The following is a 15,819-nucleotide window of genomic DNA, read 5'->3' on the forward strand; positions in this document are numbered from 1 at the left end:
ATTTTCAGTTTTGGGTGAACTACCCTTTAACTTCTGGTTGTGGAATTGTCTCAGCTGTAAATCAATTCAGCAAGCACTCTTTCATTTCTAGCTGAACAGATCCGTAGGTGCTGCTGTAGGCACCTGGCTGTGGTTTGCCTGCAGGGAAGCGCCCTGATCTTCAGTAAAGTAACCACCTGGTTCTGAACACCAGCTGGATATTCAGAAAGCTAGCAGGATCCGTTCAAGCATGTGAAAACACTTATGCCACCAAATGACTCGAACAACGCCATATTCCGTGGATTTTTGGGGGATGTTGATCCGCATCCAACTATAGCTGCATTGTTGGCTTATGTCCTGTAACAGATGCCTTTTATGCTTGTCTTTCATCTTCTCACAGACAAGGAAAGGCCCCCCGGCCCCTCCGTAAGTGCATCACAGGACGGATCGCCTCATAGTTCCGTATCAGCCTCTAAGGTGAGTTGCATGTAGCACAACACACACAGTGCTCTTAAACAGATGTGCTTACCAGAATACCCTCTTTCATCAACTAAAATAATAATAAGTGTGACAGCATTCTCCAATTTTCAAAAGCTGTTTCCTTACACCAGCGGCCTTAAACATCTTATATAGGTTTTTAGTTTGACCTTTTACATTAGTTTGTTTGATCTCAAACAAATGTTTGTGAAAAAATAAAACAAAATTAAGTTAACTTATACCAATGCTTAAGTTAAGATTTATGTTTCATAGTCACATAAGAGTTTCATCTCACCTTTTTTATGTAAAATTTGAAAATAATGCACAAAGATAAGACACTGTCTATCAATAATGATTTTTTTAATGGTTGCATCATAAAGTATGTAAATGCATTACTATGGTAATATGCGCTTGTTATTATGTAACAGGCTTAAGATGTGACTCTTAATTTCTGCCTGCTCAATCTCTCTGTATCCACCAAGGGTCCATAACCTGAAATGTTTGAAAATGTTGAAAACCTCTAGCTTATGCTTTATTCTCTATCAAATTATGGGACTGAGTGAGTCATAAAAGGTCCTTTTTAGTGCATGTTTATTCTAAAAAGAACGATTCTGACACACAATGCAGTAAACGCAGAAATATAGTTTTAGTATATCTTGGAACGTTGGCCACCCAGGAAAGGCTGAAAAATCACAGTGAAATCCATTAACTCAACTCTCGGCTTTATCACGAGATAGTATCAAAGGCCCAAAGCACTCTGAGCCTAAACTACATTTTTCCCTTTTTCCCTTTTCCATTCTCCTCTTTTGCTTCTTAGCATAATCTCTCAGCAGTCATGAACAGTATCTGTCTAAACCTTTAGCTGTAGGTAATGTTTGCTTTAATAGACTTTATAAGGCTGAATTAAAATGATTTACAGCCCATTTTATTTATGTAGTCTGATGTAATAGTAGAGTGAATCAGGTTGTACAAAAGTTGTAGGGTATGAATGAATCATTTTAAAGGATTTTATTTGATCGGGAAAAGTGGGCGTTACAAATCAGAATGGAACCACATGCCGATGGGTTCAAAAATACTGTTTTGTTTTTGTTTTTTGATGAATGATGATTGGTGATGTCAGCCAAAAGCAAAGGCAAAGTGATTATAATTAGTGATTAAAATAGTGATTTTGATTAAAGATTACTGAGCCTTTTACTGAGTATGTTTATATAATACAGGTGAAACTCGAAAAATTAGAATATCGTGCAAAAGTTCATTAATTTCAGTAATTCAACTTAAAAGGTGAAACTAATATATTATATAGACTCATTACAAGCAAAGTAAGATATTTCAAGCCTTTATTTGATATAATTTTGATGATTATGGCTTACAGCTTATGAAAACCCCAAATTCAGAATCTCAGAAAATTAGAATATTACATGAAATCAATAAAAAAAAAGGATTTTAAATACAGAAATGTCGGCCCTCTGGAAAGTATAATCATGCATATGTACTCAGTACTTGGTTTGGGCCCCTTTTGCATTAATTACTGCCTCAATGCGGCGTGGCATTGGTGCTATCAGCCTGTGGCACTGCTGAGGTGTTATGGAAGACCAAGATGCTTCAATAGCGGCCTTCAGCTCTTCTGCATTGTTTGGTCTCATGTCTCTCATCTTTCTCTTAGCAATGCCCCATAGATTCTCTATGGGGTTCAGGTCAGGCGAGTTTGCTGGCCAATCAAGCACAGTAATACCATGGTCATTGAACCAGGTTTTGGTACTTTTGGCAGTGTGGGCAGGTGCCAAGTCCTGCTGGAAAATGAATTCAGCATCTCCATAAAGCTTGTCTGCTGGAGGAAGCATGAAGTGCTCTAAAATGTCCCGGTAGACGGCTGCGTTGACTCTGGTCTTAATAAAGCACAGTGGACCAACACCAGCCGATGACATGGCTCCCCAAACCAACACAGACTGTGGAAACTTCACACTGGACTTCAAGCATCTTGGATTGTGTGCCTCTCCATTCTTCCTTCAGACTCTGGGACCTTGGTTTCCAAATGAGATGCAAAATTTGCTCTCATCAGAAAAGAGGACTTTGGACCACTGAGCAACAGACCAGTTCTTTTTTTCTTTAGCCCAGGTAAGACGTTTGACATTTGAAGCCCATGTCCAGGACCCGTCTGTGTGTGGTGGCTCTTGATGCAGTAACTCCAGCCTCAGTCCACTCCTTGTGAAGCTCCCCACACATTTGAATGGCCTTTTCCTGACAATCCTCTCCAGGCTACGGTCATCCCTGCTGCTTGTGCACCTTTTTCTTCCACACTTTTCCCTTCCACTTAACTTTCTATTAATGTGTTTTGATACAGAACTTTGAGAACATCCAACTTCTTTTGCAATTACCTTTTGAGGCTTTCCCTCCTTGTGGAGGGTGTCAATGATGGTTTTCTGCACAACTGTCAGGTCAGCAATCTTCCCCATGATTGTGAATTCAACTGAACCAGACTGAGAGACCATTTAAAGGCTCAGGAACCCTTTGCAGGTGTTTAGCTGATTAGAGTGTGACACTTTGAGCCTACAATACTGAACCTTTTCACAATATTCTAATTTTCTGAGATTCTGAATTTGGGGTTTTCATAAGCTGTAAGCCATAATCATCAAAATTATATCAAATAAAGGCTTGAAATATCTTACTTTGCTTGTAATGAGTCTATATAATATATTAGTTTCACCTTTTAAGTTGAATTACTGAAATTAATGAACTTTTGCACGATATTCTAATTTTTCGAGTTTCACCTGTATAACAGTTTATAAAATGAGTAAATAATAAAGTTTATAATCTGAATAAGCTGTTGGATTAGATCATTTTCAAGGCAAAGAAACAAGTAATTCCTTATTAAAATACACATTGCTTCTTTTGTGCATCATGTAGATTCACCTTTAAAACCTCGTTCAGTTGAAAGTTGTTTTTGATCATTAGACATCTCAGTCTGAGTGTTTGATCTCCCTCCATGACTCTTTTCGTGTGACATAAGCCGTAACCTTATGACATAGATGAAAAGACTTTGCCTGTGTAAATTGGGCCTAATAGGCGGTCTCAAGTTGGGGGGGGGGACTCTTGCTTGTCAAATTCATTGTTAATAGATAAAGGGCATGTATTTCACCATGGTGGGCTCATATTTGTCTGTAATTCCTTTAAGATCCCATCTTAAATACTGTAAATAATCCACCTGGATTGGAGTTTTATGCTGAGCAAATCAGTGTCATTAGTGTTATTTTGCTTAAATATTGTATTTAATTTGCGCTCTACTCATGGCCACGCTTGTCTAATTGCAGTGTTAAAGGTATAGCTCACCTCCCAAAAATCGGAATTTGTTGATTAATGCAAAATATTCCCATTCTTTTGATGCTATATGAGTTTTGGAACATCATTCACTGAAAATCATCACTTTCACCTCAGCTTCCAAGCCTCATTTGTGTTTGCATAAATTCAGATATGGGCGTCAAGATGCATCAGTGATTTTAAATGCCATTGGCTCTTGTGTTTCATGACCTATTGCAACACTTCTTGTTTGAAATATGAATGAGAGGTGCAATGGAAGTGAAGATTTTCAAGGACATTTCTTTTATTCTTTTATTCTTTTTGGTCTATTCCTCACACAAAGCCATCAAATTGCTTGATATACAAGTCATCTGGGCAAATTCTATGGTACTTTTTTGTTACGGTATCGAATTAATTTTCATTGTTTTGAAAAGAAAAGCATGAGCATTCTGCGGAACTTCCCCAATTGTGTTCCACAGAAGAGAGAGCCATTTTGGATTGGAAGAATCTTAATTTTTGCATGAACTATTTGTTTAGCCGACCAATCTTTATTTCCATATTTGTTTTACAATAAGGAAGGGGTATGATTGACTTAAACAAGTCAACCTCCCCCTTCTATGTTGGACTTAACTGTTTTCTTGGTATGGATGAGCATTTCATAGACTTGATTATGGTATATGTCATGGGTTGACTGCCCACTGGATGCAACACTAATATGTCTTGAGGGTTAATGGGGCAAAAAAATAGTTATTTTCTGGGTTTATTTTGAGTCACTCCAGGCCTATTAGTCATTTTCATTTTCAGGACCATAAGCAAAGCAAACCTGACATGGTTTAATCTGGCCCTCATTTTCTGAGACAACCGTGTCTTCAAGTCAGAGTCACAAATCTAAATAGACAGTGCCCACTATCTGGCTCTTTTTTTCTGTCTTGTTTTCATTTTGCCACAATGTAACTGGGGGCTGTTTTCCCTCCTTTCAGCTTGGGAAACAGAACATCTTTTTTTTTTTTGCCTACATTCCTGAATTATGTTGCTCTCCCCTCTCAGTTGACCTCCTGTGTTTGTGGAGGTGTTGGCCCTAAACATGTTTTTGTTCTTGAAAATGAATCCAGTTTATTTATCCTTAAATGACTCCTAGTTTATTTGTGCTGCAGGAGGACATGCCATTGGTGGAAGGGCCCTCAGAGGAAGCTCGGCCCGCTATAGATGAAACCGCCTCCGTCATGGATGACTTTCAGGAGCGACGAGCTCAAGCTGTTGCTGCAAAGGCTCAAGAAATTGAGAAGGTTCGAAACATATCCTGGTACATTTTATTTCAGTAGATTGGAGTGCATGTAAAGTAAGTGAGAAGAGTGGTTTGTCATTTTAAATGTCCACACACTCATTTTTGTGCCCCCTATTCAGGATGCTCTATAATTTAAAGGGATGCTAAAGTTTATGCATTATCTTAAGAGTCTATTAAATATGAGTAAAGACATTATATTTAACAAAGTCCATGCATTTACGGTTCACTTGTCCATCTGTAAATAATGGAGAAAGGCAGTCTCATCAGCTAATAATTAAATCAATATTATGCTCTAAAGTTTGTGCCAGCTGATTTGGCTGACAAATTCACATCCACTTTGACAGAAATTAAAAGATAGGGACGAAAGACAAGAGTGAAACACCCACTGTTTCAGCTCTCTGTAGAAGTTCAGAACGCTCGTTATAAAGTGTCTGCCCTCTCCTTTTCTCTTACTGAGCAACAGCCTTCAGCCCAGCTCAATTTTTGCTGACACTGCTGGATTGTAACTGTTGGCTCTTGACCCAACCCTGGGCATTATCGTTTTATTTGCATATTGAAAGCAAAAATGGTTTTATCCCTTAATCCACAGGAAGTCCTTTTGAATCAGTCAGTTTTAGTATTTGAATAGCTCTGTTCTCTCGCACAATCATTCTCTGCTACAAGATCTTCGCTTTAATTTGTTAATATTTCATATTAACACTCCACACTCTTCATTTTACCTTATTTCGACAAACATTTAGTTGAGAGCAGCAGTGTTTTTTTTTAAATGCTTGAGCTAGATGTAGACTGATATATTGGTACTACCGATTAATCAATGGCGATAGTTGCTTTTTGGATCTATCGTTATCAGCAAAAATGTATGGTGATAGTTGCAGATGATGATAGTTTTTCATCATTACGTAATTTCAAAATAAGAGACCCAGGTGTTCTCGGGCTTGTTTACTTAAAAGTCCTGTGCTATTCACCACATCTGTATTTTTTTTTTTCTGGTTATTTCTGGGATTTTGTTTGAACGATCAACTCCATCTGGGATTTTATTCATTTAGGACTCTGTCTGTGCCCATCACAGTAAGGAAAGTATAAGAAATGTTTTTTACATTATATAAATCAATTTTAAAAACTATCGGCCGATTTAATGGGTTATCACTCTTAATTGTCTATATCACAATTCCAGTGGGTCAGAAGTTTACATACACCAAGTGCCTTTAAGCAGCTTGGAAAATTCCAGAAAATTATGTAAAGCTTTTATGCAATTAGACAATTACCTTTTGATAGGCTTTTTCGCTAATTGCAGTCAACTGGAGGTGTACCAGTGCGTTCATTTTAAGGCCTACCTTCAAACTCTGTGCCTTTTTGCTTGACATCATTGGAAAATGAAAAGAAATCAGCCAAGACCTCATAAAAAAAATCGTTGACCTCCACACGTCTGGTTCATACTTGGGAGCAATGTCCAAATGCTTGACAGATTAATGTCATCTGTACCAACAAAAGTATGCAAGTATGCAAGTATAAACACCATGGGACCACACAGCCATTGTACCGGTCAGGAAGGAGATGCATTCTGTCTCCTAGAGATTATCGTAGTTTGGTGTGAAAAGTGCAATCACAGAACAACAGTAAAGGACCTTGTGAAGATGCTGGAAGAAACAGGTACAGAAGAGTCTATATCTACATAAAAACAAGTCCTATGTCGACATAACCTGAAAGGCTGCTCAACAAGTAAGAAGCCACTGCTCCAAAAGTGCCATAAAAAGCCAGACTACATTTTGGAGAAATGTCTTCTGGTCTGATGAAACAAAAACTGTTTGGCCATAATGACCATCATTATGATTGGAGGAAAAAAGGTGAGGCTTGCAAGCCGAAGAACACCATCCCAACGTGAAGCATGGGGGGGTGGCAGTATCATGTTGTGGGGATGCTTTGCTGCAGGAGGGACTGGTGTAAAAAAAATAGATGGCATCATTGACTCTTATCATTTCCTCACCCGGGGACAGTGGCAGGTGGGGAGTTTGACTGGAGCGGTACACCTGTCAAACGGTAATGCAGGTGTCCTAAGGTAAGCTCAGGGAGGACAGAAACCTCCCGTGGAGCAGAAGGGCAAAAGCTAGCTTGATCTTGATTTTCATTTTGAATACAGACCATGAAAGCGGGGCCTCACGATCCTTCTTGCTTTTTGGGTTTTAAGCAGGTGTAAGAAAAATTGTCACCATGATAACTGGCTTGTGGTGGCCAAGTGTTCATAGCGACATTGCTTTGTGATCCTTTGACGTCGGCTCTTCATATCATTAACTACGTTTCCATCCAAGGATTTTTTGCAAAAAAAGTTTTAGCGCATCAAAATAAAGCTGATAGAGATGCAAATTATCGCTAAAATTTCACAAGTGTCGACATAATATTTTTCCGTTTAACTCTTCTGCATAATCTCTATGTCGATACTTCAAATGTTGCAAAAAACTGATTTGGAAACACTGTTGAGAAAACTGCCATTAACGAAAAAATTTAGTTTAAATTTTAAGTTTACTCCAATCGTTTGCCTGTGTTAATCATGATGACAGTATTCATCCTTGAAAGCTAATTTATTGTACGTTATTATGGATTGATCTTAACGGCATATAGATCCGATGCTGCAATCATGACACTCCCAGGAGTGCCAACACATATATCTCATATCATGCACATCGACAATTGCACAAAGAACAAATTAATGACCACTCTTTGCGATTAATTTAATCGGTAGCCATCCGTTTATTTATTAAAGTTGCTTTTACACACCATTCAAAATAATTGACAGCAGTCATAGAATTAGCCCACAATACAAAAAACATATTTCTGTGCAAAAAGATATTTTAAATGAAAAATAAATACACAATACTAGGAGAACATATAACCCAATTCTATTAAATTATTGTTTTGTTTAACTTTTTTTTAAATATCGGCAAAATTCCCTTTATGAAATTTAAATAAAATACCAAATGCAAAAAGCATTACAAACATTACTGACAAAAAGTCAGCTGAATGACATTCTCAGAATGATCTACACTTTTTTCAAGATGATAAACTGTCAGAACTATTTGTCCAATGCCGAGTTATCTTTCAGAAAACAAGCTTTTGATCATTTTAAAATGTTTAAATATTTTAAATCTAATCCTCTTTACCTCAGATCACATTTGCTGAGCTTCTTCAGAAAATGTAAATTGCATTATGGCACTAAAATTAATTTGAGATGACATCATGTTCAGTTGGTCATTAAAAGTTGCTGGACAAATATGCAGGATATATAATGCAGTTGTGATGGCGGTGCTTTAGGTGATTGTTCAAATTAGCCTATTGAATATCAGGAACGTATCACATACGCAAAACCCTAATATTACACCGCATAAATTTTTCTATAATAGCTGTGCACACAGCATGTACACATCGATGGATGGTCCTTATACTAAGACTGTAATGTTCCCTCACTACTTGGTGCAGGTTGCCTACTTGAAAAGGGCCATGGCGATTGACTTTCGGGTCGGAACCTACGTTAGGCGCAAAATCAAAAGCTGGCTAATTTCAAAGAATTGTCTCAATACTCTCCCCATTTTACCAAAAATATAAAAATTAGGGACATCTGGGAGGCAAATTAGCGATAAACACCCATTTCTGTATGGAAATGGCTTAAGGGCAGATTTTTTTGTGTTTTTTAGGCATGGCGTCATCACGCACACCATTTTTATCGATAAAAGGCCATTTGAATGGAAACAGGCAGAAGGCGGCAAATTTAGCAAAATTTGTTTTACGCATTTTCACTTTGTCAATATCAAATTAGTGCGAAAAGTGGATGGAAACTAGGCTACTGTGAAGCAGAATTCACCAAGCCTTGGCTGGTTTAGACCATCGTGAGACAGGTTAGTTTTACTCTGCTGATGATGTATTGTTGCAGTAGTAATCCTGCTCAGTATGAGAGGAACCACATGTTCAGACAATTGGTGCATGTGCTTGACTGAGGAGCCACTGGTGCAAAGCTACCATCTGTGGGATTGTGACTCGCCTCTAAGGGAGAATTCCCCCCAAATGTAGCGATACAGCAGCACCGTGGGATTCCGACAACTGGCCAGCGAGGGCCCGGCAAGGAGAGCAGTTTGAGATGGGACCGGGGTACGGCTGGATGAGTGCTGCCCCTTTCCCATTACGCACCGCACATTTGTGGAGAAGCAGGTGCTAAATGACTCATAGACAACATGATGACAACAGTCGTCACCCAAATATAACTCCTTTTTCACTGTGCATCTTTCCATTGCAGTCTCTAGGTATAATCATGAAACGTGATGCATGTGCAGAGCGCTACATGGCGCTCTAGGAAGTGTAATTCAGTCATGATCACCAAGGATACTGCTGTCAAGATGTCCAGAGAAACAGGAGTTATGTTTTGGTCTGTTCTCACCAAAACCAACTGGATCACACCAGAAGACATTGATTTAACCACTGGAGTTTGATGGATTGTTTATGCTGACATGATCTGCTTTTCAGAGCTTCATACTCCTAGCCACCATTGACTTGCATTGTATGTCCTTACAGAGCTGAGATGTTCTTCTAAAAACCTTAATTTGTGTTCTGCAGAAGAAATAAAGTCATACACATTTGGGATGGCATGAGGCTGTGGAAATGATGAGAGAATTTTCATTTTTGGCCCTTTAAGGTCATCAAACGATTGTTTCTCAGACCTTTCTCCTAACCTCTCTCAGATCACAGGCATTCTTTTGACTTTGTATTGTTGTATTGAATGAGAAATTGATGACACATATTATTTGGAACTAAAACAACACATTCATTGCATTTAACCCTCTGAAACACCCAGTTCATCATGTTATTATGAATGCATTTTATTGGGAACAGCTGAACATATAGAAGTTTTATGCACCGAAACACAATACGTTTTGGTTTGTTGTTGGAGACTAAAATAAAACTGAACTTTCAGTGAACATATCTTAAAGTTATTAGTGTTGAGATACTTTCCCCCTTTCCATACTTTTATTGATATAATAAATAATTCCTTTTTATCTTTACTGGGAATCAAGAATCAGCCTCCCACAGTACAAAAAATGACACATGAAAGCATGAACACACACACACTTGAAGGTCTAGTGCGACCTTCCTGTTTGATTGGATAACAGAGATGGAGTTCACAGTTTATGTACAATAAAATGTTATAAAACATTAATGGCTGCTTGGACATTTTTCTGCAGAAATAAATTCATCAATCACGACTGATACAATTAAAATGTTATAAATGATCATAATAAAGCTGCCAAATGCATTTTTATAAATGCATTTTAATAAAACATTTATAAAAATAGTGGTCTGTTGGAATTTCCTGTTAACTACCTTACAAATCATCTCTGCTTATTTAGATTTGTTAAATGGTGGTTTATGTTTGGCCCAGAAATGTTTTCTTCTACACACAGAAGACATTGTGAATCATGTAACAGTAAATTACCCCCCTCTTCTCATTGTCATAGAATACATGGCTGAACATACAGTTAACCCTGTGTGGACTTTCAGTCGTGTCTAAGATATTTGTGTGGTGCTTGGTCTGATAACTATTCATATTGCTAATTCTTAGGGTTAGAGGTTAAAACGTCCCATATAGCTTGACATGATTGATACCTCAATTCGTGTGGCTTTTAGACAAGAGGAAATCAGACTTTCACCTGGCAGATGATAAAATAGGTGAAAAAAATACAAAATTTTTTCAAATACATGCATTGCAGGACGGCCCTGAGCTATATCTAGGGACCAGAATATCATAGAGACTATGGGTGGGCTCTTTTGATTAAGAAACACTCAAAGCACCATGGTGGCAAGTTTTGCTTAGCCAAGCAAATTACTAATATAGTATGTAAAAATAGAATTTAATCTCACTCTTGCATTGTAGGTATGTAGTATTAACACAATGCAAAAATGTAGTGATAAGGTGCCTTCATGTAACATGTTAGGTCAACTGATATCTAGTTTTAAAAATGGCACATAAGCATAAGGCATGAGCAACCATGTTTATTGGTGGAGCGTTAATGAAATTAAAGTCACACAGATTGACTCACTAACTCCAATCTGTTTTAACTCCCAGCCTCAGGCTTCAAAGGACTTCCTCTCTCTCCATCTAAATCATTTATCCATTCTAATCTTGAATGATGTAATTGACTCCCCATTAGAATGTTCTCATGGAAGCTCTTACTTTGACTTAATGACTATTAGAGGTAGTTCTCACACAAGACTTTAGGGTCTTTGTGTGTGGGCCCTGGTGATTCCTGGAACCAGGTGATCTCATTTTACTAGAACCTGATTCAGCCATGGGAAAGAGCCCTCTGGAGAATGGCTAATGAGGAGCTCACTGCAGAATTATTAGTCAGCACAATTAGTTGGGAGTGCACATTTCTTTACAGACCCTTTCCAGAGCTTGTAGGGACAGGTAGTATAACCACTGTGGATGTGAATGGCCCTTTTTGATAATGCCCTAACTAATGTTTCTGATATATTTTAAGTACTTCCAGATGTTATTGATGGATGGGTTATGTAATGTTATAGCCATGTTGGAGACTTTGTTGTAACCCTGTTTGTATCCATTTTCAAATCTTTCAGGCATGTTGCATTTGTCCGCACCATCACAAAGATGTGATAGCACAGCAGTCTGATTTTATTACTGTCGACTCGTGTAAATTGTAGAGTAAAATTCAGATATCAGTGTTTCCCACAGGATTTTGTGAGACTGTTGTGGGTAGACCATGGACCCCCCACCGGAATAAAAAAAATTACATTTTAAAGTTAAATACATCAATCTGGTGCACATTTAGAGCAAAATTATGAGGCTATATCTATAAAGAACTTTGTGCTCTTGTAAACAAATGTGTGCTCTTGTTGTAATTTAATCATAAACCCATTGTTTGTATAGATATGAATGGTGATGACACAAAAAAGTCACACCCACAAAGCATAAACAAGACGCAGTTTAATGCAGTTTGCAAATGGTCAAAACACACAATTGACTAGGGCATACATTTGAGCCAGCTCTCGACATTAAGCACTGTCATATGCTTGTCCTCCGTAAAAATACATTGGTAATTCACCTGTCAGAGTAGAAAGTTACTTGTCTGGAGGGAAAAAAGGACATTTAACGTACAGTACATGCTCAAGTGTTGTATATTTTTCTAAAATATGACCGATGCCAAACCTAATAGTGTACCTATGCAATCAACTAAATTCTCTGTGACAGAAATGTAAACTGCACAGAGTAGGGGAGGAGACTATTTCCACATGATAATTATTTTATGTTACATCCATCCATCCATCCATCCATCTTCAACCGCTTATCCGAAGTCGGGTCGCGGGGGCAGCTGCTCCAGCAGGGGGCCCCAAACGTCCCTATCCCGAGCCACATTAACCAACTCTGACTGGGGGACCCCGAGGCGTTCCCAGGCCAGTGTGGAGATGTAATCTCTCCACCTAGTCCTGGGTCTTCCCCGAGGCCTCCTCCCAGCTGGACGTGCCTGAAACACCTCCCTAGGGAGGCGGCCAGGGGGCATCCTTACCAGATGCCCAAACCACCTCAACTGACTCCTTTCAACGCAAAGGAGCAGCGGCTCTACTCCGAGCTCCTCACGGATGACTGAGCTCCTCACCCTATCTCTAAGGGAGAAGCCCGCCACCCTTTTGAGGAAGCCCATTTCGGCCGCTTGTACTCGCGACCTAGTTCTTTCGGTCATGACCCAACCTTCATGACCATAGGTGAGGGTAGGAACAAAAATTGACCAGTAGATCGAGAGCTCAGCTCTCTTTTCGTGACAACGGTGCGATAGAGCGAGTGCAATACCGCCCCCGCTGCCCCGATTCTCCGGCCAACCTCCTGCTCCATTGTCCCCTCACTCGTGAACAAGACCCCGAGGTACTTGAACTCCTTCACTTGGGGCAAAACCTCATTCCCTACCTGGAGTACGCACTCCATCGGTTTCCTGCTGAGAACCATGGCCTCAGATTTAGAGGTGCTAATCCTCATCCCAGCTGCTTCACACTCGACTGCCAAGCGATCCAGTGAGAGCTGAAGGTCACGGACCGATGATGACATGAAGACAACATCATCTGCAAAAAGCAGCGATGAGATCCCCAGCCCACCGAACCGCACACCTTCCCCACCCCGACTACGCCTCGATATCCTGTCCATGAATATCACAAACAGGATTTGTGACAAAGCGCAGCCTTGGCGGAGACCAACCCCCACATGGAATGAACTCGACTTCGTGCCGAGGACCCGGACACAGCTCTCGCTTTGGACGTACAGGGATTGGATCGCCCTAAGAAGGGATCCCCCCACCCCGTACTCCCGCAGCACCTCCCACAGTATCTCCCGGGGGACCCGGTCATACGCCTTCTCCAGATCCACAAAACACATGTAGACCGGATGGGCTTACTCCCAGGCCCCCTCCAGGATCCTTGCGAGAGTAAAGATCTGGTCGGTCGTTCCACGGCCAGGACGAAAACCGCATTGTTCCTCTTCAATCCGAGGTTCGACAATCGGCCGAACCCTCCTCTCCAGCACCTTGGAGTAAACTTTACCAGGGAGGCTGAGAAGTGTGATACCCCTGTAGTTGGCACACACTCTCTGATCCCCCTTTTTGAAGAGGGGAACCACCACCCTGTTCTGCCACTCCTTAGGCACTGTCCCAGATTTCCACGCAATGTTGAAGAGGCGTGTCATCCATGACACCCCCTCCACATCCAAAGCTTTCAGCATTTCTGGTCGGATCTCATCAATCCCCGGGGCTTTGCCACTGCGGAGTTGTTTGACTACCTCAATGACCTCCCCCAGGGAAATAGAATCTGATCCCCCATCATCCTCCGGCTCTGCCTCTACCATAGAGGGCGTGTTGGGATTTAGGAGTTCTTCAAAGTGTTCCTTCCACCGCCCAATAACCTCCTCAGTTGAGGTCAACAGCGTCCCATCTTTGCTGTATACAGCTTGAATGGTTCCCCGTTTCCCCCTCCTAAGGTGGCGGACGGTTTTCCAGAAGCACTTTGGTGCGGACCGAAAGTCCTTCTCCATGGCTTCTCCGAACTTTTCCCACACCCACTGCTTTGCCTCCCTCACGGCCGAGGCCGCAGCCCTTCGGGCCTGTCGGTACCTTGCAACTGCCTCCGGAGACCTCTGGGACAACAAATCCCGGAAGGCCTCTTTCTTCAGTCGGACGGCTTCCCTGACCACCAGTGTCCACCACGGTGTTCGAGGGTTACCACCCCTTGCGGCACCTAAAACCTCGAGGCCGCAGCTTTCCACCGCGGCTTCGGCAATGGAAGCTTTGAACATTGCCCACTCCGGTTCAATGTCCCCAACCTCCGCAGGGATGCCTGAAAAGCTCCGCCGGAGGTGTGAGTTGAAGATCTCGCGGACAGGGACCTCCTCCAAACGTTCCCAGTTCACCCGCACTACTCGCTTGGGCTTCCCAGGTCTGTCCAGAGTCTTTCCCCACCCCCTGACCCAACTCACCACCAGATGGTGATCGGTTGACAGCTCTGCCCCTCTCTTTACCCGAGTGTCCAAAACATATGGCCTCAGATCCGACGACACGATTACAAACTCGATCATCGACCTTCGGCTAGGGTGCTCTGGTACCACGTACACTTATGTTCGAACATGGTGTTTGTTATAGATAATCCATGACTAGCACAGAAGTCTAATAACAAACATCCACTTGAGTTCAGATCAGGGAGGCCGTTCCTCCCAATCACGCCTTTCCAGGTGTCCCTGTCATTTCCCACGTGTGCGTTGAAGTCACCCAGCATCACTATGGAGTCCCCTACTGGGGCCCTATTCAGGACTCCATTCAGGGTCTCCAAGAAGGCCGAATACTCTGAACTGCTGTTCGGTGCATATGCACAGACAACGGTCAGAGTTTTCCCCCCCACAACCCGTAGGCGTAGGGAGGCGACCCTCTCGTCCACCGGGGTAAACTCCAACGTAGTGGCGCTCAGCCGGGGACTCGTGAGTATCCCCACACCCGCCCGTCGCCTCACACCCTGGGAAACTCCAGAGAAGAATAGAGTCCATCCCTATCCAGGAGTACGGATCCAGAGCCAAAACTGTGCGTCGATGTAAGCCCCACCAGATCCAACTGGTAACGCTCCACCTCCCTCACTAGTTCCGGCTCCTTCCCCCCCAGTGAGGTGACATTCCACATCCCCAGAGCAAGCCTTTGCTGCCCGGGTCTGGTCCGTCGTGGCCCACGGCCTTCACTGCCGCCCATATGACAGCGCACCCGACTCCTGCGGTTCCTCCAATGGGTGGTGGGCCCAAGGGATGTAGAGGGGGGTTCCACGTCACTTCTTCGGGCTGTGCCCGGCCGGGCTCCGTGACAAGCCCGGCCACCAGGCGCTCGCCGACGAGCCCTCCACCTGGGCCTGGCTCCAGACGGGGCCCCGGGCTTCCTCCGGGCAGGGTAACTCCTCCTCTTGCCGTTTTATCCATGAGTCATTTGTGAACCATTCTTAGTCTGGCCCCTCACCTGAGGCCACTTTGCCTTGGGAGACCCTACCAGGAGCACATGGCTCCAGACAACACAATCCTCAGGATCATAAGGGCACACAAACCTCTCCACCACGATAAGGTGCTGGTTCCCGGAGAGGTTTATGTTACATATGGTAATCAAATAAAGAAAAGACTCCATCGCCATCATTTACAGCAGGGATGCACATAGTTCTATGGAATGAGATCTACTTTTTTAATGTTATTACAGCAAGATATACTATTTAAAATAACG

General features: G+C 41.9%; 1 protein-coding gene across 1 annotated transcript in view; it reads left to right on the forward strand.

The window, feature by feature from the left end:
- The window catches only part of LOC127639016 (periphilin-1-like), a 31,786-nt gene that overhangs the window by 14,072 nt on the left and 1,895 nt on the right, over nt 1–15,819 (forward strand). Inside the window, exons 8-9 of the mRNA XM_052120825.1 lie at nt 380–456; nt 4,905–5,036. Coding sequence (XP_051976785.1) covers nt 380–456; nt 4,905–5,036 — 209 coding nt within the window. The remainder of the gene's footprint in view (nt 1–379; nt 457–4,904; nt 5,037–15,819) is intronic.

The sequence above is a fragment of the Xyrauchen texanus genome, chromosome 47 (genome assembly GCF_025860055.1).
Source record: "Xyrauchen texanus isolate HMW12.3.18 chromosome 47, RBS_HiC_50CHRs, whole genome shotgun sequence".
In the NCBI taxonomy this organism is placed as follows: domain Eukaryota; kingdom Metazoa; phylum Chordata; class Actinopteri; order Cypriniformes; family Catostomidae; genus Xyrauchen; species Xyrauchen texanus.